This window comes from Cervus elaphus, chromosome 8 (genome assembly GCF_910594005.1).
Source record: "Cervus elaphus chromosome 8, mCerEla1.1, whole genome shotgun sequence".
Classification (NCBI taxonomy): domain Eukaryota; kingdom Metazoa; phylum Chordata; class Mammalia; order Artiodactyla; family Cervidae; genus Cervus; species Cervus elaphus.
Window position 1 is genome coordinate 28,063,319 of NC_057822.1, and position 23,093 is coordinate 28,086,411.

A 23,093-nucleotide genomic window follows, 5' to 3' on the forward strand; every position below is an offset into this window, starting at 1 on the left:
AAAAAAAAGTGTTCTGCTTTTTATAGCTTTGCATTTGCTCCAGGCTTTTTCAAACTTGTCTCCTATTTTATTAAACATAAGAAGCATTTGTTATAAATAAAGTGTCTGTAATTTCAGTTTCTGAAATTCTTTCGGGTTTATTCCTGCTATGTGTATTTTATGCTGGCTTTTGTTCATAATTCCTAGTTTCCTTGTATATCTAATTATTTTCAACTATGTGCTGGAAGTTGTTGGAATTATTTGTGGCTTTGGAAGAGATAACTCTTTCCAGAGAACATTTGTTGTTTGCTTCTGCCAGGCTTCGAGGTCATTACTGACCTTCCCATACCCTAAACCAAATTTGAACCTTGACACTCCCTGAACCACTCAGATGGGGAAGACCATGACTGCCAACCTTGCTTGCTTCTGGAGTACACTTCGAGGATGTGGTTTTTTGAGATCCCAGTTTTTTAATAGATGGGATCTCCTACATACTCCCAACTTGTATGAGTCCTTGGCCTCCATAACCCCGTATGGCTTTTGCTAGAATTGGCAGATGCTCTAGAGCAGTGGTCCCCAACCCTTTTGGCACCGGGGACCAGTTTTGTAGAAGGCAATTTTTCCATGGACCCGGGTTGGTAGGGGATGGTTTTGGGCTGATTCGAGCACATTACATTTATTGTGCACTTTATTTCTATTATTATTACATCAGCTCCACCTTGATTATCAGGCATTAGATCCCAGAGTTTTCAGACCTCTGCCCTAGAGCAAAGCTACCTCTTTTCTCTCTAACTTCTCTGTGTGCCTATTTTCCTTTCAGTTGGATCTAGTATTTACCATCTTATATTTTCTGTGCTTTTTAGAAGATGCTCGTTATTCACTAAGTGTTTTTAGTAGAATATGTTTTCTCAATAACCTAGCCTGTCAAAGCTCTCAAATCTTTTCTTTAAGCCAAAGGTATTCCCAGAAGACTAAATCACTTTTGAGACTCAGAACCCAGAAGATGCCCTTCTTTATATTGTATCATTTCTTCCTTGAGACTATAAGCAGAGAAACTCGAACGAGCAAAGGACTCCTAGGGAGAAAGATGTACCCCTCAATTTGGATATTATTTCAAAATATTGTCCCTTCACATATGTCAACTGCTTAACTTGGTGCCTAGTCCATAGTTAGGGTTCAGCAAACAGTTGCTGTTGTCATGATGGTTATTTCTATGTCCAAACTCATCTTCTTTATGAGGCCTTCCTTCTTTAACTTTGTCCCATTCCAATTCTTCTTTTACTGCATTTTATCAAAGTAACTTTTAGCCTGCTATCCCCTGACATCTTGTTGATTACTCTAATTGTGTTTTCAAATGTGCTCTTTTTTCTTGGGAAAGTGGAGTGAATGAACATCATGCCCAGCAACTTTTGCAAGTGTCTTGGGGTTGTTTCTTTATTAAATCTGGTATCAGGGCTGTTTCAGCTGCAGGTGACAGAAGACTCAGTTCAAACTGCATTAAAAAAAAAACAACAACAAAAAGATTCTATTGGTTAATGTAACAGAAAAAAAAAAAAACCCAGTATAAAGTCTTCAGGTACAGTTTGATCCAGGGGCTCAATGAATGTCAAGAGGACCTGATCTTTCTTCTTATATCGTGGTTCTTTTACTCTCTTTTTTGGTCTTCATTCTCAAGCAGCTCTGTTCTGTGTGGTAGCAGAATCTCCACACATACATCCTCATAGCTCCAAACCCAGTGGGAAAGAGTCCCCATTATCTGTAGCAGAACTCCCAGGGTTCACCTCTATTGGGCTAATTCGGTCCATGCCCCTTCACTGTGGTCAGGGGAATCTGATGTGCTCATTGGCTAAGTCTGAGTCAGCTGTATACTTCCTGGAACCGACGGGTGAGTTCCTCTGAGATTCAGATGCTCTTAAATTGGAGGAAATGTGGTTCCCTGAAGGAAAACTTTGGGGGTTGCCAAAAGAGGGGTGAAATGGATCCTGGGTAGACAAAAGCACCATCTGTCCATTTCAATCTCCAACAGTTGACAGAAAAAGGCCCAGTAATGGGGCCTGTGGGGCTGACTAAATTGTAGTAACAAGGTGCTTGTTCAGTCCAGGTCCCTGGGACACTGGCGTAGAAGCTGCTTGGTTTCAGCCACACACAGACAGTTCAGGAGCTGGGGTCTGGGTGACTGGCATGAAGGTTGCTCTCACAGCCTCCCAGCTACTCTGGCACAGGGGACCCCATCTGTGATTTATCAGTAATGGTCTCATCCAGGCTATCCCCTTGACCGACTCCAGCTGCTTTACTCCTTCTGATATAAAAATAACACTTAAACAGGATCCCAACCCCATGTCCTAGACAAATCAGTGATCCAGAGATGGTGGCCAATTTCACCGTAGGGTCAGAGGCCAGTGTCCTTATTACACCCAGTTTTGAGATGGCACTGAGAAGGAGGGTTTCAAGAAATATGATACCATGACCAGAGACTAAACTCTAACACCCAAGGAGTATTTATTTCCCAACCAAAGCCAGTACCTTCTGCTGATTCGCCCAGCCGAAGAGGATGGGTGGGGCTGGGCTGGCCGCAAGAGCAGGTGTGGGAGCTCCTTTTTCACAACTGGAAATTCACTATGATTTTAGTGTTGGGCAGTGCTGGTGTGTGCCCCAACCTGGCCCTCTTTCATCCCAACCTCGGTGCCACCATGAGATGACTACTGGAGAGTCAGAGACCCCCCACCTACTCCCACCCCCAGCCTGCCTGCTTTCAGAACCTTGTAGCTGGAGGGTTAGGGGGACTGGAAGCAGGTAGTGAGGTAGTAATTATAGTAACCACTTACTGAGCATATATTACCTGCCAGGCCTGTGCTTCGTTTATATTACGCTTAGTGGCTGAGAGTGTGGTGCTAGTTCAGAAACACTGGGTTTGACCCTGGGCAATGTCTTGGGCTTCCCTGGTGGCTCAGCTGGTAAAGAATCTACCTGCAATGTGGGAGACCTGAGTTCGATCCCTGGGTTGGGAAGATCCCCTGGAGAAGGGAACTGCTACCCACTCCAGTATTCTGGCCTGGAGAATTTCATAGACTGTATAGTTCATGGAGCCTCAATGAGTCGGACATGACTGAGCAACTTTCACTTTCATTTCACTAGCTCTGGGATTTTGATCAAGTTACTTAATCCCTTGTGCCTTGATCTTGTGATTTGTAGAATCACCACATAGGATTGTGAGGGACTACCTGGGATACTGCCCACAATGTGTTTTGCAGTGTCTGGCAGATCTTTAGCACAGCATACATATGAAGCATCATTATATACACTTGTAATTTCTCACCCTACCCGGATCCTGTCATGTAAATACATTAGTTAGAGGCTTGGCTGCTGTAGCAAAGTTTCTATTGATTAGTGCCTTAAACAAGATAGATGTTTACTTCTTTTTATAACATAACAATTCAGAGATGGGGAGTGAATGAGATTCTATTATTTTCAACCTCTATTATTTTCAACCTTCCACCAATGAGTTGAAATGACCAGTCCAGCTCCCACCATCATATCATAATTCCACTCAGTAGGAGGAGGGAAATCTGCCCCTTCCTCCTGAGGGCATCCTTAGAGGTTGCAGATAACGTTGCTATGCAGATCCCATTGGTCAAGCTTAGTCACATGGCCATGCTATCTGCAAAGAAAGCTGGGAAATACAATCCTGCACTTCACTGAAATTGTGGGGAATTACCAGTAGAGGAAGAAGAAGGGGAAAATAACTATTGCTTTGCCAGAGCCCATACTGGGCCACCCCTCAGCCTACCCTGCATTTAGCACCCTCTGAAGAGAGCCAGATTCTTTACCGTCTGAGCCACCAGAGTCGAGGCCATCACCAATGCAATGAGCATGAACTTGGGCAAACTCCATGAGACGGTGAGGGACAGGGAGGCCTGGTATGCTGCAGTCCATGGAGTTGCAAAGAATCGGACGTGACTGGGGGTCTGAACAATAATAACAATGAAGAGAGGCAAGGCAGAGTTCCATCTAGGCCCAGCTCCAGCTCAGAACTCAGAATTTCTGAGGGCCTGGGTGTGGATGGGATCCTCAGTGTCTAGAGCCCTGTGAACCAAAAGGCAGGTAATCTGGCCCTCCCCCTCCCCGAGATAACAGTGGAGGAACAGGATAAACTCCAGAACACAAAGAATGGCAAACACTGGGCAGTCACCTGATCTTTAGCAATAACTAAATCCAGTTGGACAGGAATTGCAGCATGGCTTCCCCACAGAGGAGTCGGTTCTAGGGCGGCTCATCCAGCCACTGCTGGTCCTGCTGTCTGGGAGGGAAGCTTTCTACTCTCCTAGTGGTTTCTGCCATTGCCTCCTGGAAGTTATTTCTCATGCAACATGCCCTAGGCTGCTGGTGAACACGGCCGTCCTTGCAGACCTTACACAGCCCTCTTTTTGCTGGTGCAGATTTCAAGGGCTGGGGACTATTGGGTGGGGGCGGGAGCAAACTAGTCTTTGCTGACCAGGCTTATAGTTTCTCTGCCAATGTTGCACCCTCAAAGTCTCCCAAGGCTTCTGATTGACTTCATATTTATGTAACCACAGCCAAATGTGTCATCATTTTCCTGCTTGATTATTCTGGACTTGGAGTTCTTCCCATTCTCTCTTGAACTGCTGGTGGCTACCTTAAGGTTGTCAAAAAAATATGCTTGGTTGTTAAGTGTTAGTCACTCAGTCATGTCTGACTCTTTGTAACCCCGTGGGCTGTAGCCCACCAGGCTCCTCTGTCCATGGAATTTTCCAGGTAAGAATACTGGAGTGAGTTTGCTATTCCCTTCTCCAGGGGATGGGGTTCCCAACCTAGAGATCGAACCCGGGTCTCCTGCATTGCAGGCAGATTCTTTACTGTCTGAGCCACCAGAGAAATTTCCTGTTTTGCCCATGGGACTGGTTTCTATAATCTACAGAACTGGGTTCACTTGAGAAAGGTTTGGAACCCTTGCTAAGGTTGCCTCTTTCAAGCCACCACTTACAACTTGCTGCCTGAATGCATTTCTCTTATAGGACCTTGCCTGTAGCATCCAGCAGAAGCCAATACATGCTAGTTTCCATGAGTTATAGCATATGATGACCTTTCAAGGCATCATAGGTGACAGATCATATGTTTTGCTGTAACATAACAATGGTCATCAGCTTACCAGCGTGCAATACTTTTCTTTGCTACCTAAAGTCCAATTTCCAAACCAATGCCACTTGTTTTAGGCTTTTAAAGCAGTGTCACTTCCAGATATCAGATTTTGCATTAGTTAGGATACATGTTTGGTTGCTATAACAAACACTCAATTTAAGGATGACTTAAACAAAGGAGTTTATTTCTCTAGTGTTGTAGTCTCCAGACAATCTAAACCTGGAAGGGTGACTCTGAAACCTTGAACAAGCATTTTCCATCTTGGCTGTGAGATAGCTGCTCTAGCTCCTGCCATCACATTAGCATTCCAGCCATCAGAGGAGGAAAGGAACTTGTGCTCTTTCTTTTAAGGCCTGATCCAGAAGTTGCTCCCATCACTAGCACTCACATTTGTCAAATTAAGTCTCAAGGCCATATTTAACTGCAAAGGCTGGGAATTTAAGTCTTTGTTATAGGCAGTCATTCCAGTTAAAATTCAAGTGATTCTATTACAAAAGCAAAAGAGAGAAAGAGTTATTAGGAGGCAACTGGCAGTGTCTGGCACAGAATGCTTTTATCCTCATTTTACATTTGTGGAAACATGCTCAGAGAAAACAAGCAATGCTTTCCAAGGTCAAATGGCAGAACAAGAATTTTAACAAGGTCGATCTGACCCCAAAACAGATTTTTCCCTCACATCCAACCAACATATTGTGGTCATCAAGGTACCCAGTGTTTACTAAGGGATAAAAGACATTCACACGTGAATAATTATGCGAGTGCCAGCCCAGTGTACCCTGAGACGTGCACACAGAGCGTGGCTCTAGGATCAGTGCAATGAGGGTGATTGAGCAAACCACCCACTCCTGGAGATGGTGAAGGACAGGGAAGCCTGGTGTGCTGCAGTCCATGGAGTCGCAAAGAGCCAGACACTCTGAGTGACTGAGCGACTGAACAACCACAATAAGGGTGATGCAATCAAGGGCGGCTTTATTGGAAGAGGAGCCCCTGCTTCTGGTCTTGCAGGTGAAATATGTCTGAGGTAAAGGGGAGGATGAGGTATTGCAGGAGAAGGCAGAGGTATGAGCTGCACGTGTTCTATATCTGGCTTGGCTGTGAAGGTGTCCAGAGGATAAGCGGACGGGGCTTTACAGGACTGAGGCACTACCTATCTCCAGGGATGGTCCATGTGACCTTTCCCCCATTTGAAATGTCCCATTGGCTGTGCCTTTGCTATTCCATCATCTGGGACCAGACAGGAACAAGCCGCAGGGGCCCTGCAGAAGGGGAACTGCACCCGTCCCCAGTATTGACCAAGACCCGCATGACAGGCAAGCCTCTTCCTGGCTCTGTTCTCCTCCACCATCCCCATAGGCAGTACAGGGGCTTTGAGGAGTGATGGGAAATACGTTCACTAAATCAGCAAGAAATCCGGTAACCCATTACTGAGCATCCGTTCACTCCCTGGTGAGACAGGGATGGAAGAGGCTGGAAAGAGAAGAGGAAGGGGAGGGGGGCCGAGAGGAGAGCTGGAGCAGCTGGGTCAGCATTCCCGATTTGGACACTGACTCAGGCCCCAGGAATGCTAAGGAAGGGGGAGGTGGGTGGGCAGTCACCAGAGCCAGCTGGGATCCTGTTGGCCCCGGGAGACACAGAAACAGCACACACAGCGGAATGAGGGGACAGTGGCTGCTGCACACCTGGGTTTGCCTCCACAGGTACAAACAGGTGTCCCTGACACTGGAGACACGTGCAAGCCCACCACACACCGTCAAGGTGATTCTCAGGACTCCCTACCTGCCTGAACCCTCCAGTCCCAGCTCCTTCACCTAGAGAGGAATGGGCCCCTGGGACTCGAATAGTGACATCTGGACACACACTGGCCACTCTCCCAGGACCACCCACAAACCTCTTATCCCCAACCTGCCAGCCGGCTGCAACCTGCCCTTTCTAATTCCAGCACCACCCGTGACCCAGGTTTGTACAAGGAAGAGAGTTCAGCTCAACTGCCTCTGTCTTTCCTCCTTTGGCACCCGACAAAGATGAGAGGGGCCCTCAGAGAAGAAACCCCGGGGCTCTGAGAGACCCTCTCCTCCCACCCCAGCACCCATCCTCCCCCCACAGCAGGGTTTTTCTTCCCTCCCATCATCGGACACCCAGGAGGCAGACAGAACCAGGCATCAAGATTCCAGGTGCGCCCCTCCCCTCGCCTCCCCAGCAGCCCCCAGGCCTCAGGGCTGGAGCAGCTGTGCGCGCGGGTGGACCCCTTCCTCCCCAGTGCCCGACACCCAATCAGAGAGAACCCGATCCGGGAGGGCAGGGTGCCAGGGGCCGGGCCCAGAATAGTGCTGCCCAGATACAGTGTTGCGCACTCGCTCATGGAGCCCGCCGAGCTGGAGCACGCCCTGAGCAGGGTACCGGGGTCCCGGGGGGCTGGGAGCCGGGGCAGCTGAGGCCACAGGGCTGAGAGCACCATGCCGCATGGATATGTGCGTGTGTGCGTGCATGTGGGTGTGTTTGACCAAGATTTTCTCTGTGTATAGGAGCAGGAGGCTGTCTGCATGTGTATATTCTTGGTGTGAGTCTCTCTGCTCGTGTGTGTGTCTGGGGAGGGTTGAGCATGCGAGTTTCTGAGTGTATGTAAGTGTCTGGGTAGGTTGTATGGGTTTATGTGTGTCTTTGGGGTGGGTGTTTGTGTGTTTGTGGGGGGTTGTGTGGTTGTGCATGTGTGGCGGGAAGGGCAGCTCCTGTGGTTCTGAGTGTAGGATGTTCTCCCCACCCCTTCAGTCACTTTTCTCCACACAGACCCCCTCCTGGAGCAGCTTTGGGGGACCCGAGCATCAAGGTAGGTGGGGCTGCCCCTCCTCACGGCTCCAGCCTCTTCTTCCATTTCCTTTCCTCTCACGTCTCTAGGCTCCCCATCTCCCCCATCCCACTAGCCTGTCTTCTTCTCCTTTTCCTTCTTTGTTCCTACTTGCTTCTTCTTCCTCCTTTTCCGGCCCTCCTCCTTCCTCTTTCAGAAGAAGAAAGGAGGGGGTTGGATCTAGAGTCTGAAGATTTGGAGCCGCCTGACTTTATCACATGTTACCTGTGTGATCTGTGGCAAATTGCTTAACCTCTCTGATCTCAGGTCCCTTGTTAGTAAAATAGGGATGATACTAATGCCTCCCTTATAAGATTGCTATGAGGTTTGAATGACAAATACACTGGAGGGAAAGACCTTTGGACATTTGCAAATAGTGAATATTATTGTTAACAACATTTCAATTGTTTTATTGTGTTACTCCCCATTAACCAAACAGGCCCCATTCCCCCTTCCAGAGATGAGCTTCCTAGAGCAAGGAGACAGCACTTCATGGCCATCACCAGCCATGACCACCAGCGCAGAAATAAGCCTTGGGGGACAAGGGACCAAGGTCTCAAGATGGACAAGCCAGGAGGCTGTAGAGGAAGGGGAGCTCCCAGGCCTGAAGGGAGGTGAGGCCACGGCCAGTCCTGAGGAGATGGGATTGGGGGCAGTGGGAAGTCCCCGAGACTGGAGCTGGCCTTGCCCTGGATCCCTCCATAACACAGACGCATGACATCCTGTGGCCTCAGTTTACCCACATGAGACAGGGCAGCTGCAGTGCTGATCCAGGGGCCCAGCATGGCCAGCTCAGGACAGAGCCACCCTCTGCTGTGACTCTCTCGGCTCTCACTAGCAAAGTGGGGACCTCAGCATCCAGGCTTCCCACGCTGCTCTGAGGATGAAGGGAGACAACAGATGGGAACATGCTTTGGAAGGTGGAGTTACTGTCCTCTCCCCCTGAACAGGTCCCCAGTCCAGGCCAGCTGCTGAGTCCACCAGGCTGGAGGCCACATTCCCCAAGGCCACACCCTTGGCCCAAGCCACTCCCTCGTCCGGGGTGGGCACCCCCACAACAGAGCGAGACAGCCTCCCCCCTGACTGTTCAGCCTCTGCTTCTGGCTCCAGCACAGATGATCTGGATCTGGGCATAGAGTTCTCAGCCCCAGAAGCGTGGGGGAATGAGCTCGGCCTGGTGGAAGAGAGGCCGGCCCAGTGCCCGTCCCCGCAGGTGCCGGTACTCAGGCTGGGCTGGGACGACGAGCTGCGGAAGCCGGGGGCCCAGATCTACATGCACTTCATGCAGGAGCACACCTGCTACGATGCCATGGCAACCAGCTCCAAGCTAGTCATCTTCGACACCATGCTACAGGTGAGGCTGCTGCTCTGCCCCACCTGCGTACTCACAGCCCCCAGGATGCCCTGCCAGCCCTGCCTGGCTACAAGTCCCTTCCAGAATTCCTTCTTGGCATCATGGAGACCGGGGGAGGGGCGCTTTTGCTCTCTGTGTGGACCCCCTAATTGTCATCCCAGCTCTACAACTCAGTATCTATAGCGTTTGGGGTAGGTCTTTTTACTTCGCTCATCTCTAAAATGGGGACAGGAATGCCTGCTTTACCCTACAAGTTTCAGAGGACTTCTGGGCCAGTCCAGGATGACTGAGAGCATTTTTTCACACCCCAAATTGTACAGAAAGCATTTTCTTCTCACTGTGTATCGAAGAGCAGAGTGTAGTGCAGAGTAAAAACAAGGTGTATCTATGACCCACAGTTCACTTTGATTCTAGCAGTATATGAACAAATATATTTAATTTAGTAGCTTTGTATTTATTTTGATATGTGTTAGAAAGCTACAACCAGCATGTATGGATAATATTGCCACAGATGAGGCCAAAATGAGTCAATGTAAAATATATTTAGAGAAAAATATTTTGTAAATATCAGATAATTACACCTCTAGTATTTAGATTGGCAAAAATTATCCTGTGTGCATCTGTACACTTAGGACTTTGGTGTAGAAACACTGGGCTTGTCTCCTATGCCCTGGTGTGCCTGTTAAGGGGTCACCTAATGCCCCCGGCCACCTGCAGCCTTATCTCTGTAGCAAATGTGCCCACGAGGGTCATGTCAAGTGGCAGGCAGGCTCCTGGAGTGGAGGGCCTGTTAGAAGGCCCCTTGGAAGGCCCCTGGTGAGGACAGGGGACTCAGGGGCGGTGAGCAACTCACCCTCAACTGTTCTTTCTGTGGCTCAGATCAAGAAGGCCTTCTTTGCCCTGGTGGCCAACGGCGTTCGGGCCGCACCTCTTTGGGACAGCAAGAAGCAGAGCTTTGTGGGTGAGGAGGGGCCAGGGAGGGGAAAGGGGGGACCTTGTGGGGTGATTCTGGGGCTGAGCTCTGGGGCAGGGCCCTGGCTTGGGGGGAACAGGCTGGCTGGGAGAACCCCATCTGTGGGACAGCTGTGACCAGCTGATGGAGAAGGGGCTGAGCCCTCCACCTGCCTCCTGCCACAGGGCCCAGGGTGAACCCCACTCCTCTCTCTCCCCTCCCCCCCGGCAGGGATGCTGACTATCACAGACTTCATCTTGGTTCTGCATCGCTATTACCGGTCCCCCCTGGTGAGGAGTGGGCTCAGGGTCCTGGGGGCACCCATCTGGGCTGGGGCGGAGGGATTTCAGGGAGCCCACGTCTGAATCGGGGAGCTCTGTTGATGTTCTAGGTCCAGATCTATGAGATTGAAGAACACAAGATTGAGACCTGGAGGGGTGAGTGGGTAAAGAGTCCTGCAAAGGGGCTGAGGGTGTGTGGGGACAAGGACCCAGGATAGAGGATGGGCAGGGGGGATTTCCTGGAGGGGGCAGGGGAAGGGTAATAGAGAGCTCAGAGGGCCCAAAGGAGGGGAGCTAGTCTGGGGACTGCTGGGTGAGACAGGGTGGCCTGATCCCTTGCCCTGACTCTGCTTTTCTGCAGAGATCTACCTTCAAGGCTGCTTCAAGCCTCTGGTCTCCATCTCTCCCAGTGACAGGTAAGCATCCCCAGACAATCACTTGAGCCTCCTTGCCCTGCCCAGACCCCCTCGCCAGCTCCTCAGTTCTGAAGTCATAGGCTCATTCTTGGTGGACTGCAGATAAGGCAGCCTCGGCACCCTGTCCTCCTTCCCCGGGGCTGGGGTAAAGGCACCTCTCCCCAGGCAGCCCCAGCCTCATCGCTCCCACTTCTGCAGCCTGTTTGAAGCTGTCTACACCCTCATCAAGAACCGTATCCACCGCCTGCCAGTCCTGGACCCAGTCTCAGGCGCCGTGCTGCACATCCTCACACACAAACGGCTTCTCAAGTTCCTGCACATTTTTGTGAGCCTGGGCACAGACTCAGGGGATGACCAGAAGGGCAGAGAAGGCTTCTGCCCTAGGGGTTGGGAGGGAGCAGCTGGGAGCCCGCTGGGGGCTACTCCACCCTGAACCCTACCTGTCTCCAACCCAAGCAGGGCACCCTGCTGCCCCGGCCCTCCTTCCTCTCTCGCACCATCCAAGATCTGGGCATCGGCACATTCCGAGACTTGGCTGTGGTGCTGGAAACGGCACCCATCCTCACTGCGCTGGACATCTTTGTGGACCGGCGTGTGTCTGCGCTGCCAGTGATCAACGAAGCTGGTACCTACACCCAGGATGGGGATTCTGGCTGGGGTGGAGCTGTGGGGAGCCAGAGTCTATGTGACCTTAGCTCGAGACCCAGGATGGAGTCAGGGCTGGAAGTCTCTGCCTGCTTTGAGCCTTGGATCAATTATTTACCCTCTTTAAGCCAGATATCAGGTTCTTGCTCTGAGAATCAGCTGTAAACTGCTTCAAAGTTAAAAATTAGCATAATGAAGTTGGCTATCAAGAAATGTTTTACTTTACTTTTGACTACGAAAAATTTCAAATGTATAAAAATGGTAGAGAACACTGTGTAATGAACCTCATAGATCCCCCTGGATTAACTATTGTTAATACATTGCCATAACCACTTCTACCTCTCTTTTTTATGCTGAAGTAATTTAAAGTATAGAATCATGTCATTTCACCTCAACACTTCATCTGCATCTCTTAAATAAGTATATTTCCTAACTCACCTGACAAAATTATGAATAATGTGTTAATGTTATCTAAAATCCTATCCTAACTCTCATTTCCCCGTTTTTCCCAAGAATTATTTTTTTACAGTTGATTTGTTCAAATCAGGATCCAATTAAGGTCTATGCTTTGAAGTTGCTTCTTTTATCCCTTAAGTGTCTTTTATTCTAGAAGAGTTCCTTCCCCGCTTAATTTTCATGGTGTTGATGATGTGGGAAGCCTGGGTTCTGTAGCATGTCCCGTTTCCAGAGATCTGCCTGTTCGCTTTCTGCAGGTGGCCTTTACATTGGTCCTCTGTTCCTGTGTTTCACAGTTCCTTCCCCACTTAATTTTCATGGCATTGATGTTGGGAAGCCTGGGTTCTGTAGCATGTCCCGTTTCCAGAGATCTGCCTGTTCGCTTTCTGCAGGTGGCCTTTACACTTGTCCTCTGTTCCTGTGTTTCCTATAAACTGAAAATTAGATCTAAAGGCTCACGCAGATTCAGGCTATATATTTGAGGCTAGACTATTTCAGAAGTGATGCCACGTACTCATATCTCGTCACATCGGGAGGCATGGTGTCGGGTGTCCGTCTCGGAGACACTGTTTGATCCCTGGGTTCAGGGTGGTGGCAGCCTGATGCCTTGTTATAAAGCCAGTAACCTGGAGGGGTAGGGAGGATGTTGAGGAGTTCATTCTGAAAGCCCACGCCAGGCCCTTGCACAGCATCCTGGTTCTGACCTGAACCTTTTCCCTGTCTTTCGCTCACCTTCCCCCCGCCTTTCCAACTCTTGCAGGACAGGTCGTGGGCCTCTACTCCCGCTTTGATGTGATTGTAAGTGCCTGGGGTGGGGGGGGCGGGGAGCTGGGGGCGCCACCGGGGGGCTGTGGTGTGAGGATTGGTGGGGGAAGGAGTGTCTGACGACTAGGGGGTCCTTGAGCCTTGAGGGGCTGGAGCCTGGCTGAGGGCTAATGAAGAATGCTGTTCCCTCCCTGCCCAGCACCTGGCAGCCCAACAAATGTACAACCACCTGGACATAAGTGTGGGAGAAGCCCTGAGGCGGAGGACGCTGTGTCTGGAGGGAGTCCTTTCCTGCCAGCCCCACGAGACCTTGGGGGAAGTCATCGACCGGATTGCCCGGGAGCAGGTACCCCACGCCCCTTTAGACACGCTCCCAACACGTGGGGCCAGCCTTCTCATGAGCAGCTCCAGCTCGCGCTATCCATCAGGCACATGCCCCGTCCTCCCATCACATGGCCAAGCTCTCGGTGTCCACACTGGCCGGCGACAGGTGCTGTCACTGGGGCCCCCACCCCAGGGCAGGCAGAGCTCCTGCTAACTGGGAGACACTAGTTTACTGGGAGACACTCTCTTACTCTTCCAGTTATGTTAAATTGTTGACCCTGATTCTCGGTGTCAACCTCATCGGCTGCTGTAGCCACATGATGCTGCCCCCTCACGGAGCCTCTGTGGACCCACAGGTGCATCGGCTGGTGCTTGTGGACGAAACCCAGCACCTGCTGGGCGTGGTGTCCCTCTCCGACATCCTTCAAGCTCTAGTGCTCAGCCCCGCTGGCATCGACGCCCTCGGGGCCTGAGAACATGGCAGTCTTCACTCTTGGGCCACCTTCCACACCTGGAAGCAGTGAAGGGAGCCGGGGACTCGGCCTTCACCTCCCCCACCCCCTTTTGTGGGTTCCGCTCTTGTTCAGGTAGGCTCTGCTCTGTACCACTGACCTCAGACTCCCCGGGGAACCCACATCTCAGACTGGGGCTCGCTGAGTAGGGGAGGGGCCCAGCTCGGAGCTGAGCAGCCTCATGAAAACAGCAAGTGTCAGCACTCGTTGCGGGCCACTGTTTCATCCCGTTCTCAGCTGAGGTGAAGGAGGCCCTCACGAGAGGGGTGGATAGGGGCCGGAGTAAAGGCAAGGGCAGCGATGTGACTTCAGGGGCCCCCAGGAAAATTGACCCGCCCTCTCACAGTTCAATTTCCGCCTGCTTGGGCTTCCACTGGGAGGAAGCCAGTTACTAAACCTGGGCTGAATGGAATTTCCACACCCGGTAAGAACTAAGGCTGAAAAGAGAGAGCTTGTCTCTCCAAGTAATCATCGCAGTCCACTGGACATGATCTCACACTCTCCTGGCAGTACATCTGCCAGGGGGTTGCAGAGCGTGGGGGCACAGGTTCCACCTGCTTGGCAAAGGATGGCAAGACTGAGGTTCTCCTATTGGAAAGACAACCTCCCCTCCTTATTTAGTCTTCCTCTTTCCCTCACAGGCTTCCCTAGCCCTCCCCAATTGCCCCCTGCCCTGCCTGTGCTCCCAGAAGCCCTCAGGAATGCCCGGTCCACCGTGAATGATGAAATTAAAGAGAACAGCTGAGTCAAGCCCAGAGGCACTAGGAGCTGACTGCTCCGTGCCACCCACACTGCTCTCCCCCACCTGGCCCCAGTGGGGTGGGGAGCCCTCAGTCAGGGGCTCTGGAGCTCAGGCAGGGGCTCTGGATTCCTCCGCTTCTGGATTACCTGGCATCAAGCCCCCAGCTCCTGGAATCCTAGTTGTGCTTCCCCCATGCACGCTGACCTGGCGGTTCCTCCTGACTTTGTCACTGTCCTCCTGCTCCCCCAGAACTGCATTTCAGGGCTGCCTGCAGGGCCCCACAGAGCAGCAGCTTTGTAGAGCTGCCGGTTGGAGTGGGGTTCCTTCTCCATTCTCAACCTTGGCTCTCACCATCGAGCAGTGTGCCCAGTCCCCAGGGAGGGCCTGCATTTGGATCACCGAAGATGAACCATCGAGACAACAAAAAGGAAACGAACAGCCCATGAACTCAGATTTTATCCTTTTCACTCAGAAAATGCTATGGTCATCTGATCTGAACTCGTGGCAAGACTCCCCCGCCATCCTTTCTGAATTCAAAGACACAAAGGAAAATCTGTAATTGACAAACACTGCAAGTGGTGTTTCTGTTGCTTATGGAGTGTTATTCCACCGAAAAGTCTTTTTCATCATTTGTTTATAACAAAACGATAAAGAAAATGTTACTTACGTACTGGGTACAATTCAGAATCCGAACTCTAACCTGTAAGAAACATATAGTTTTTCTAACACTGAATGTTAACTTATTTTAAGAACTCCATTTCAACAGGTGGTAGAAATTAATCTTAGTCAATCTGAAGGGGGTTCAATTGAGAGGGTTCCCCTCCCACATTTTCTCAGGGTTAAGTTCGGCGATGCGGGAGGCTTGGGGTGTAAGACTTTGTTCCTCAGCCATCAATCATCCACCCATGCCAGCACCTGCTGAAACATCCGCATTTCCAAGTGACTGTCCCTTGGTTGGTTATCAGTGGGTGTGGCCCCTGCGAGGTGCCCCCTCCCTCCCACCATGAAGCTTCTTTGGGTCTGCCTGCTGGGGTGTGAGGACATTCTAGCTCCTGGGCCCACACCCCTCTAGACTTCAGGAAGCTCTGTGGGGCCATCCTAAGCCCACCTGCTGAGACAGACAGCAAGGGGTCTGGTCTGCTCTAACTTTTCCTGTTTCCCCAGCCTCTACCCAGGAAACACGGGGCCCAGGGCTTTCCTACCCTGAGCATCTCTGAACCCCTCTGGGGTGTTTGTCATGCTCCCCTTTCACTTCAGACACTGCTCCCTTCTCAGGGCCCTTTTCTCTGCCCTCCCGCCAAATGTCAGTCTATAGTCTCTTTGCTCCCTCAAATCCCACCAGCCTGAGGAATCTTTACACAGTAGAGGAGAGAAGGGGCCTTTTGCTCTAGTCATATATTCTTCCAAATGCACTGTAAGCGTCTTGAGTTCTTGCCATCTGCCCCATTGAGTCAGGCTGGGCTTTGCTGTGTCACCCCCTCCCCTGTGATAACAGACACTGCAGGTCTGCTGTTGCGGGGAGGTTAATGTTTCTAGAATATGATCCTACCCTGTTTACCTCACAGAGCAACAGAGTGGGGCCATCTGTGTTGATGAGTCGGGTAGAAAGTGAAGGCATTTTTTCATAGACACTCAACTTCCATTTCCGGTTTTGCCATAACCAGTGGGTCAGCGCTGGTTCTGCTCTGGCCCCACCTAGAAAGGTCCTGGGTCTTGGGTTCAAGTGGGAGGATGGGATGGGGGTGCCCTAAGGGCTGTCTCAAGTGAGTGTCCTTGGGGACCCGGGGAGAGCTGTCTTGCCTGGCTCTAAGATGCGTGTAGCAGGGTCCGTCTTTGAGGCAATGCCCTGCATGGCTCAAACCAGGGCTGATGTCCTGGTTTTTCATTCTCCAGAAAGAAAGTTGCATGGGAAAGAGCCCACATATTATATCATATCTATCCTGTGGGGTGTGTTTTTCTTTTTCAAATTTGACTGTGCTGCAGGTTCCAGGCTCTAGTTCCCTGACCATGGATCAAACCCAGGACCCCTGCATTGGAAGCATGGAATCTTAACCATCGGACCACCTACGAAGTCCCTGTGTATGCTTTCTAAGCCTTATGGGTTTTTTAAATTGAAGCAGAGTTTATTTACAACATTGTATCCAATAGGTATACTCTATATATTTGAATGAATCATTGACAAAGAAAGTAATTTTTTTTCCCATTTACAATAAATGTCTTGTCCAGGCAATGAGATGCAATATAAACTGAGAGATGTCATGTTTAATTCCCAAGAAAAGCCAAAGAACTTCATGTATGCTAACTGCCATATTTGTTTTTCTATAGGCATATTTCAATAAATAGCCAGTGAGAATTTGTTGTGTGACTCAGGGAACTCAAGCCAGGGCTCTGTAACAACCTAGAAGGGTGGGATGGAGAGGGTGGGATGGAGAGGGAGGTGGGAGGAAGATTCAAGAAGGAAGGGTATATGTATACCTATGGCTGATTTATGTTGATATATGGCAGAAACCAACACAATATTGTAAAGCAATTATCCTTCAATTAAAATAAATTTTAAAAAATGTAAAGAACCTCAAGTATAAAGAGACAACCTCTGACCATGCCCATACTGAATTTTGTCTTTTCCTGCTTAGAGTAGGAGTCTTTGACACTTTTCTTCCCAGAGCGGTGTCTGTGGACTCTCCAGTAGCAAACTCTGGGCAAGATTTCACAGCTACGTTAATAGCACTTCAGCTCATCTTTTAGAACACAACCTGTCACTTGTCACTTTCAGGGGGAAGCCTCTGAGGCTGTGCCTACACTTCACCGAAATGTAAGGGGATATAGCCTGCTCTTTGATTCAGCCTCACGAGGACATCATTACATCACCCTTCCTCTGAGCTCTTGTCTCAGTTCTGCATCTCTGATTTCTGATTATGGACTGGATTTTAGGCCCTTCAGATGCACAGCAGGGCACTGCTGCCTGTTTCCTGTGGTATCTTTGGAGGTATAACTTCCAGTGGCAGCTATTTCTACAATAATCTCACCAAACTGGTCTTTACAGATTTTTAAAAATTGAGATGTAATTCACATGCTTTTAAATTCACTGTTTCAATGTGTACAATTCAGCAGTACTTAGTATATTCACCTAGTCATGCAAACATCACCACTATCCAATTTCAGAACACACTCATCACCCCAAAGAAACTCTGTATCTGTTAGCAGTCACTCCCCACACGCTTATCCAGGCAACCACTAGCTCACTTTCTATCTCTATGGATTTGCTTATTCTAGACATTTTTATGTCAATGGAATCATACAAGATGTGGTCTTTTTGTGTCTGGTTTCCTTCATGAACATAACCTTTTCAAAGTTCATCCATGATTTAGCATGAATCAGTACTTCATTCCTTTTTTATGGCTGAATACTATTCTAACCTACAGATAGATACACCAGATCGTCACAGATTTTGATGTGAGATTAGTCTATAAATTCAATAACTGAGACACAGACCATGAACCCTGACACTCTTCCACAGCTACTAAAAACCTCAATCCCAGCCACATCACATGATTTCCTCCTCCCCTCCACCCTCAACCCAAAATGCGAGCACTGAGGGGTCCCCGTGGTTTGGGCAGCCGACCCTTGGTGGTCTGCAGGAGCAGCCCACTGGGAAAGGCAGCAGTCTGCTCCAGTCGACTTTGTGCAGAGATCCTGGCCCCCTCAGTGCCCAGCCCCCATCCTGTACATTTACAAAGAGCTCTCACTGGTGAAGCCCTACACTGGTGGATTTGAGAGCCATGGGCTCGTAATCAAGCATCCCCGCTCAGTTCTCTCCAGGTTTCTCTTTTTAATATGGAAAGCTCTGTAGCCTCCACTCTTCTTCCCTTCCTCCCAGTCCAGTCTCTTCTCATTCAACATTTATTCATTACCTTGATTAACTCTGTGCCAGACACAGAGTTAGACACTGGGATGGTGCCCTCCATGGGGCTCCCAGCTGGCTGGGGAGACAGTCGGGCCTAGGATGCAATGAACACGCCGAGTGCTTGGTCTTATGGGTGGACAGGAGATAGCACAAGAGGAAGTGTTCGCGCTCGCCCAGAGAGGTCAGGGAAGGCTTTGCAGAGGCGGTGACATTTGAGCTGAGTCCTGAGGAAGAGCAAGTTCTCTGAGACGATATGCCAGTTGGTGAAGAGGGTGTTCCAAGGAGACAGGACATGAAGTACCAAGTATCGAGGCTGGAAAGAGCAGAACGTGCTCGGGGGAGATACAAGGAATTGGGGCACCGCTGTGGAAAGGGTGGAGGCGGTGGGCAAGTGCAGAGAGCAGGCTGCTGGAACACCAGCCTTCTAAGCCACCGTAAGGACTTTAGACCTTGCCTCAGGATTGAGAGGAGCCGTGGAAGGATGTTAATCAGGGCAATGACGTTTTTTTTTTTTTTTTTTTTTTTTTTTAATAGGCTCTAACTCAAATCCCCACAGACATAAGAAAGTCCAGCTTTCTGTGACTCAGCAGAAATTTCCCACTGGGGCTGGGCCTCCTCGAGGCTGGGATCAGTTGATTTTTCAGGCTTGTGTTACCGGGCACTGGATCTCCATGCCAACCCACTTTCCTTCTAGTTGGCTTCCTATACTGAAGGGGCTGGAAAATTAAAGACTACAATCCCCAGACTGTCTCAAAGCTGGAGTTCCAGGTAGGACCTAGGCTCTGCCTCTTAGCTGTATGCAAGAGATCTGAAAGGTGTTCGTGAGGGAGAGACCACCCTCTGCAGCTCCTGTCCCTTCTGCTGTCAGAGGCGGTTGGGAGGAGGGGGCATCTTTTCTTTTTCTGTTTAGTCAGCACAGATCTGGGAGACATGGAGTAGCTTTGGGGCCAATGGTCGTAGTGAGTTTCCCAAACCCCATCCTCCTGAGTGTGGCTTCCCGGACTGATGAGCCTCCCCAGGGGTGCCCCTAGAATCATTCCTGTAGGCCTATCCTAGAGCTCTTCCAACCATTTTTGTGACCTCACTGCCTGTATCTAAGCACTTTCTGTTCAAAATACGGTGTCCTCTCTGTGCCTAGGGAGTGGATCAGCAGCTTCTGCCTGGACAGGGCCTCAGCCGATGCTGGGTAAGCCAAGACTTCTCTGTGAGGTCTGGGAAATCATAGGATGTGCTCAGCTTCCATGAAGGGAGGAGGCTCTGCCTCCCACCAAGTTTCCTAAGTGGGAGAGTGTGTTCCCCAACCACAGAAAGAGCTTCAGATGCTGGGTTGTCAACAAGAATGACAAAGATCTCCAGTTATGAATAAAAAAAACCCTTTATTCAGTATTTTCCCCCAAGATTAGCAATGTGCCATGGCAGCGGTCTTTTATCTGAGAGGACATGATACAAAATAGCAAAAAGCTCAGGTTCTGCAGGAAGCACATAGGTTCTCCAACCCCTGGCGCCTGGCACACATTTTCTCTCCATCTTCGTGTGCCCGGGAAGGGAGGAAGCAAGGGCCCAGCTCAGCTCTGTCTCTGCAGAAAACGCAGGCCCACCTTCTTGTTGGGAACCAGAACGATGCGAGCCACACTCGTCACCTCCCCCGTCTCAGGGGCCAGGACAATCTCATACTGCTGGATCAGCTGGGAGGTAAAAGGCACAGGGGCGCTTAGAGTCTGTGGCCTCCATCCACCGCCCTCCTCGGCATGCCCCCACCTGTGCCTCCCTCCCCCATCAGCCCCCCTAGCCCACACACCCCTCCAGTCTCTCCCCACTCACCCTTGTCAGCAGCAGCTGCATCTCCAGCTCTGCAATCCTGCGGCCCAGGCAAGCCCGAACCCCATAGCCAAAGGGTACAGAGCCAAACGGATGCTGGGTTTTGAGGGCATCAGGCTGGTTCCTCCTCAGCCAACGCTGGGGCTGGAAGCTGTCAGGCTCAGGGTAGATGTCAGGGTCCCGGGAAACCACGTAGTGGCAGAGCACAAACTGGGTCTGCACATACAGGTTGGGGGGCGCATCACCACAGGTCTGTGAGGTCTCCCCGGGAACCCTGGCTCTCCAGCCCCACTCACATTCTTGGGAAAGAGGAAGCCACCAACTTCAATTTCCTTGTCCACCACAACCCGGGAGTTCACAGGGACCACAGGATAAAGACTGCAGGGAAAAGAAAGTACAGGTCTGCCTCTGGATCCAAGGAGGGTCAGAGTGGCCACCCTCCTGGCCACACCCCTCTGGTCCCCCAGTCCCCCTCTTCCCATCTCATCTCTGACCCCGGCCACAGTCCCTCAGCCCCCACTTGCCACTCCTCTCTGAGCTCCCCTCCACACACAGACCCTTGTTCCCGGGGACAGTATCCTACCGCAGGGTCTCCTTAAGCACAGCTTTGAGCAGGGGCATGCGGGCCAAGTCCTTGTGCTGGGGCACCTGCCCAGCGGGCACCACGCCCACCACCTCCTTATGCAAGGCTGCCTGGATCTCTGGGTTCTTTGAAAGATGGTACAGGGCCCACGTCAGCGTGTTGGATGTCTGGGAAGTACAGTAAGAGATGAAGTGAGCAGGGATTTCTAGGGAAGAGGCTCAGTTAGATGGTGGCAAACACCATGCATGTTTGCAAAATGTGGGAGAGAAATTAAATTGCTTCAAGTATGGCAGGTCTTCCCTAAGGGCTCAGATGGTAAAATATCTGCCAGCAATGCAGGGGACCCAGGCTCAATCCCTGGGTCGGGAAGACCCCCGGAGAAGGCAATGGCACCCCATTCCAGCATTCTTTCCTGGAGAATCCCATGGACAGAGGAGCCTGGTGGGCTACAGTCCACGGGGTCGCAAATAGTCAGAGATGACTGAGCGACTAACATTTTTACACAGCGGGATTAGACTCCAGGGTTTGTAGGACCCTCTCTCCAATGCTCAGTGTGGCTTCACGCAGGATAAGGACCGATATGATAGAGAATCACACTGTAACAGCATAGGAGACTAACGGAGAAACCCAACAGGACAAAAGCACACGAAAGAGGCCCTACTAACAAGGTGCTATGGGCAACCTCTTCCACTCTCTGCTTAGATGACAGCGTGAAGGAGGAGATTAGGTGTGAGATGAAACTTCCCAGCTGTCAGAGAGGCTCCAGGGAGTGAGCGAATCCCTCACACTCTTGGAACCACTCCTCGGCCACCTCCGCGAGGTTGAACGACCCCCATTTTCCTTCCAGCTCTAAATCCACATTACAGAAAGAGAAGCAGGTACCTGGAGGGACGAAGGTCAGGCTCAGGTGGAGGATAGTGGGGAACAGGCCCAGGATGAGAGCTGGGAGGCCCTGGCCTCCGTGCCCGCCCCTCTCACGCACCGTGTCTACTCCAGCCAAGAGCAGCTCGGGCAGGCTGCCCTCAGCCTCACGAGGACTGAGCTGTCCACTGGTCAGCAGGAAGTGCAGATAACCAGATATCTGGGTCTTCTCTGGATTCCCTGTCTTCAGCTGGGCCTCTATCTCCTCCAATTTCTGATCAATCAGCTTCTTTCCTACAGGGACAATGGAGAACCGGGAGGATGCAGTCAAAAGCCATGCTCTCCAAGTACTGAGGGAGAAAGTCCTGGGAGAGAGTACTGGGGGCTGTTACTACACTGACCCTCGGACCCATGCCCCCACTTCTTCCCCTGGACTCCTCACCAAAAGAGAAGATGGTGTTCCAGCCATCCAGGTACCGCTTCCAGAAGGGCAGCAGGGGACGAGTCCACTTGGGCAGGAAGGTGGCAAAGAGAGAGTTGTGGAACATGAGCCCGACAGATCTGACGAAGGTCTCGGTGTCCTTGGGGATGGAGCGCTCCAGGCAGCCAATACGTTTCTCAAAGAGGATGTAGGAAATAGCTGGAGGTGCATGGGGGCCATCATCAAGGGAGAGTACAGCCTACCCCTGACCCACGCCACCCGGCCCCTCTCCCCACCAGAGTACCTTCCAAGGCAAAGAAGTAGAATTGGTGAGCAATGTCAGGCACGTGGTCCCCGGAGGCGCTCTCCGCCCGCCGCTGTTTCAGTTGAGCCATGAAGTCACTGATCACCTCATTCAGCGCATCCGTGTAGAGCGCAGCCTCGGCTGGCTTCAGCATCCGCTGGTTCAGAGTCTGGCGCAACCGGTACCACTGCTCTCCCATCCTGCAGACGATGGAAGAGTGACATCAATGTCAGTATCTGGTGGGGACTGGATTAGGTGATATCTTCCCACCCTGAGACCCTTATAGAGTTAAGGAAAATCTCAGACTCCTAGACCTAGAATTATGGAATCACAAACTCTCAAATGACAGAATCTTCAAATCACAAAACTTCAGAATTTCACTAACAGCATAAAGGAAGTAGTTGGTGGGCATCTGAACCAACCTGTGCCCTGCTAAGTCGCTTCAGTTGTATCCGACTCTTTGCGACCCTATGGTCTATAGCCAGCCAGGCTCCTCCAGTCCAAGGGATTCTCCAGACAAGAATACTGGAGTGGGTTGCCATGTCCTCCTCCAGGGGATCTTCCAGACCCAGGGGTTGACCCCCGTCTCTTACGTCTCCTGCATTGGCAGGCGGGTTCTTTACCACTAGTGCCACCTGGGAAGCCCTCTGAACCAATCTGCCTAGGGTCAAATCATAGGTCAGATGATGTCGGCTGAGTGACCTTAGGCAAGTGACTCAACTCCTCTGTGCCTCAGTTTCCCTTCTGTAAAATGGGAATAACAAGAGCGCCTATCTT

General features: G+C 50.8%; 2 protein-coding genes across 17 annotated transcripts in view; one reads left to right on the forward strand and one right to left on the reverse strand.

Moving 5' to 3' along the window:
• The first annotated feature begins 6,939 nt into the window (after positions 1-6,939).
• PRKAG3 (protein kinase AMP-activated non-catalytic subunit gamma 3) lies at positions 6,940-16,823 on the forward strand. Of its 16 annotated transcripts, none has more exons than XM_043910013.1 (14): positions 6,940-7,092; positions 7,921-7,960; positions 8,437-8,592; positions 8,929-9,332; positions 10,212-10,293; positions 10,516-10,574; positions 10,676-10,721; positions 10,927-10,981; positions 11,180-11,306; positions 11,438-11,606; positions 12,843-12,880; positions 13,047-13,193; positions 13,528-13,758; positions 14,325-15,153. In XM_043910013.1, exons 1-13 carry the CDS (start codon positions 6,955-6,957, stop codon positions 13,642-13,644), a joined length of 1,578 nt encoding a protein of 525 aa, XP_043765948.1. In that variant the 5' UTR covers positions 6,940-6,954; the 3' UTR covers positions 13,645-13,758; positions 14,325-15,153. The 16 variants fall into 16 exon arrangements, with proteins under 16 accessions (XP_043765948.1, XP_043765951.1, XP_043765952.1 ...); XM_043910016.1 differs by lacking the exon at positions 6,940-7,092 and adding an exon at positions 7,437-7,529; XM_043910017.1 differs by lacking the exon at positions 6,940-7,092 and adding an exon at positions 7,437-7,529 and having other exon boundaries at positions 11,441-11,606.
• A 2,862-nt stretch (positions 16,824-19,685) lies between these two features.
• Positions 19,686-23,093, reverse strand: part of LOC122698676 (sterol 26-hydroxylase, mitochondrial) — a 39,175-nt gene continuing 35,767 nt past the window's right edge. Inside the window, exons 3-9 of the mRNA XM_043910027.1 lie at positions 22,317-22,516; positions 22,034-22,231; positions 21,713-21,885; positions 20,731-20,897; positions 20,444-20,525; positions 20,151-20,363; positions 19,686-20,014 (exon numbers count right to left, since the gene is read on the reverse strand). Coding sequence (XP_043765962.1) covers positions 19,895-20,014; positions 20,151-20,363; positions 20,444-20,525; positions 20,731-20,897; positions 21,713-21,885; positions 22,034-22,231; positions 22,317-22,516 — 1,153 coding nt within the window. The 3' untranslated portion in view covers positions 19,686-19,894. The remainder of the gene's footprint in view (positions 20,015-20,150; positions 20,364-20,443; positions 20,526-20,730; positions 20,898-21,712; positions 21,886-22,033; positions 22,232-22,316; positions 22,517-23,093) is intronic.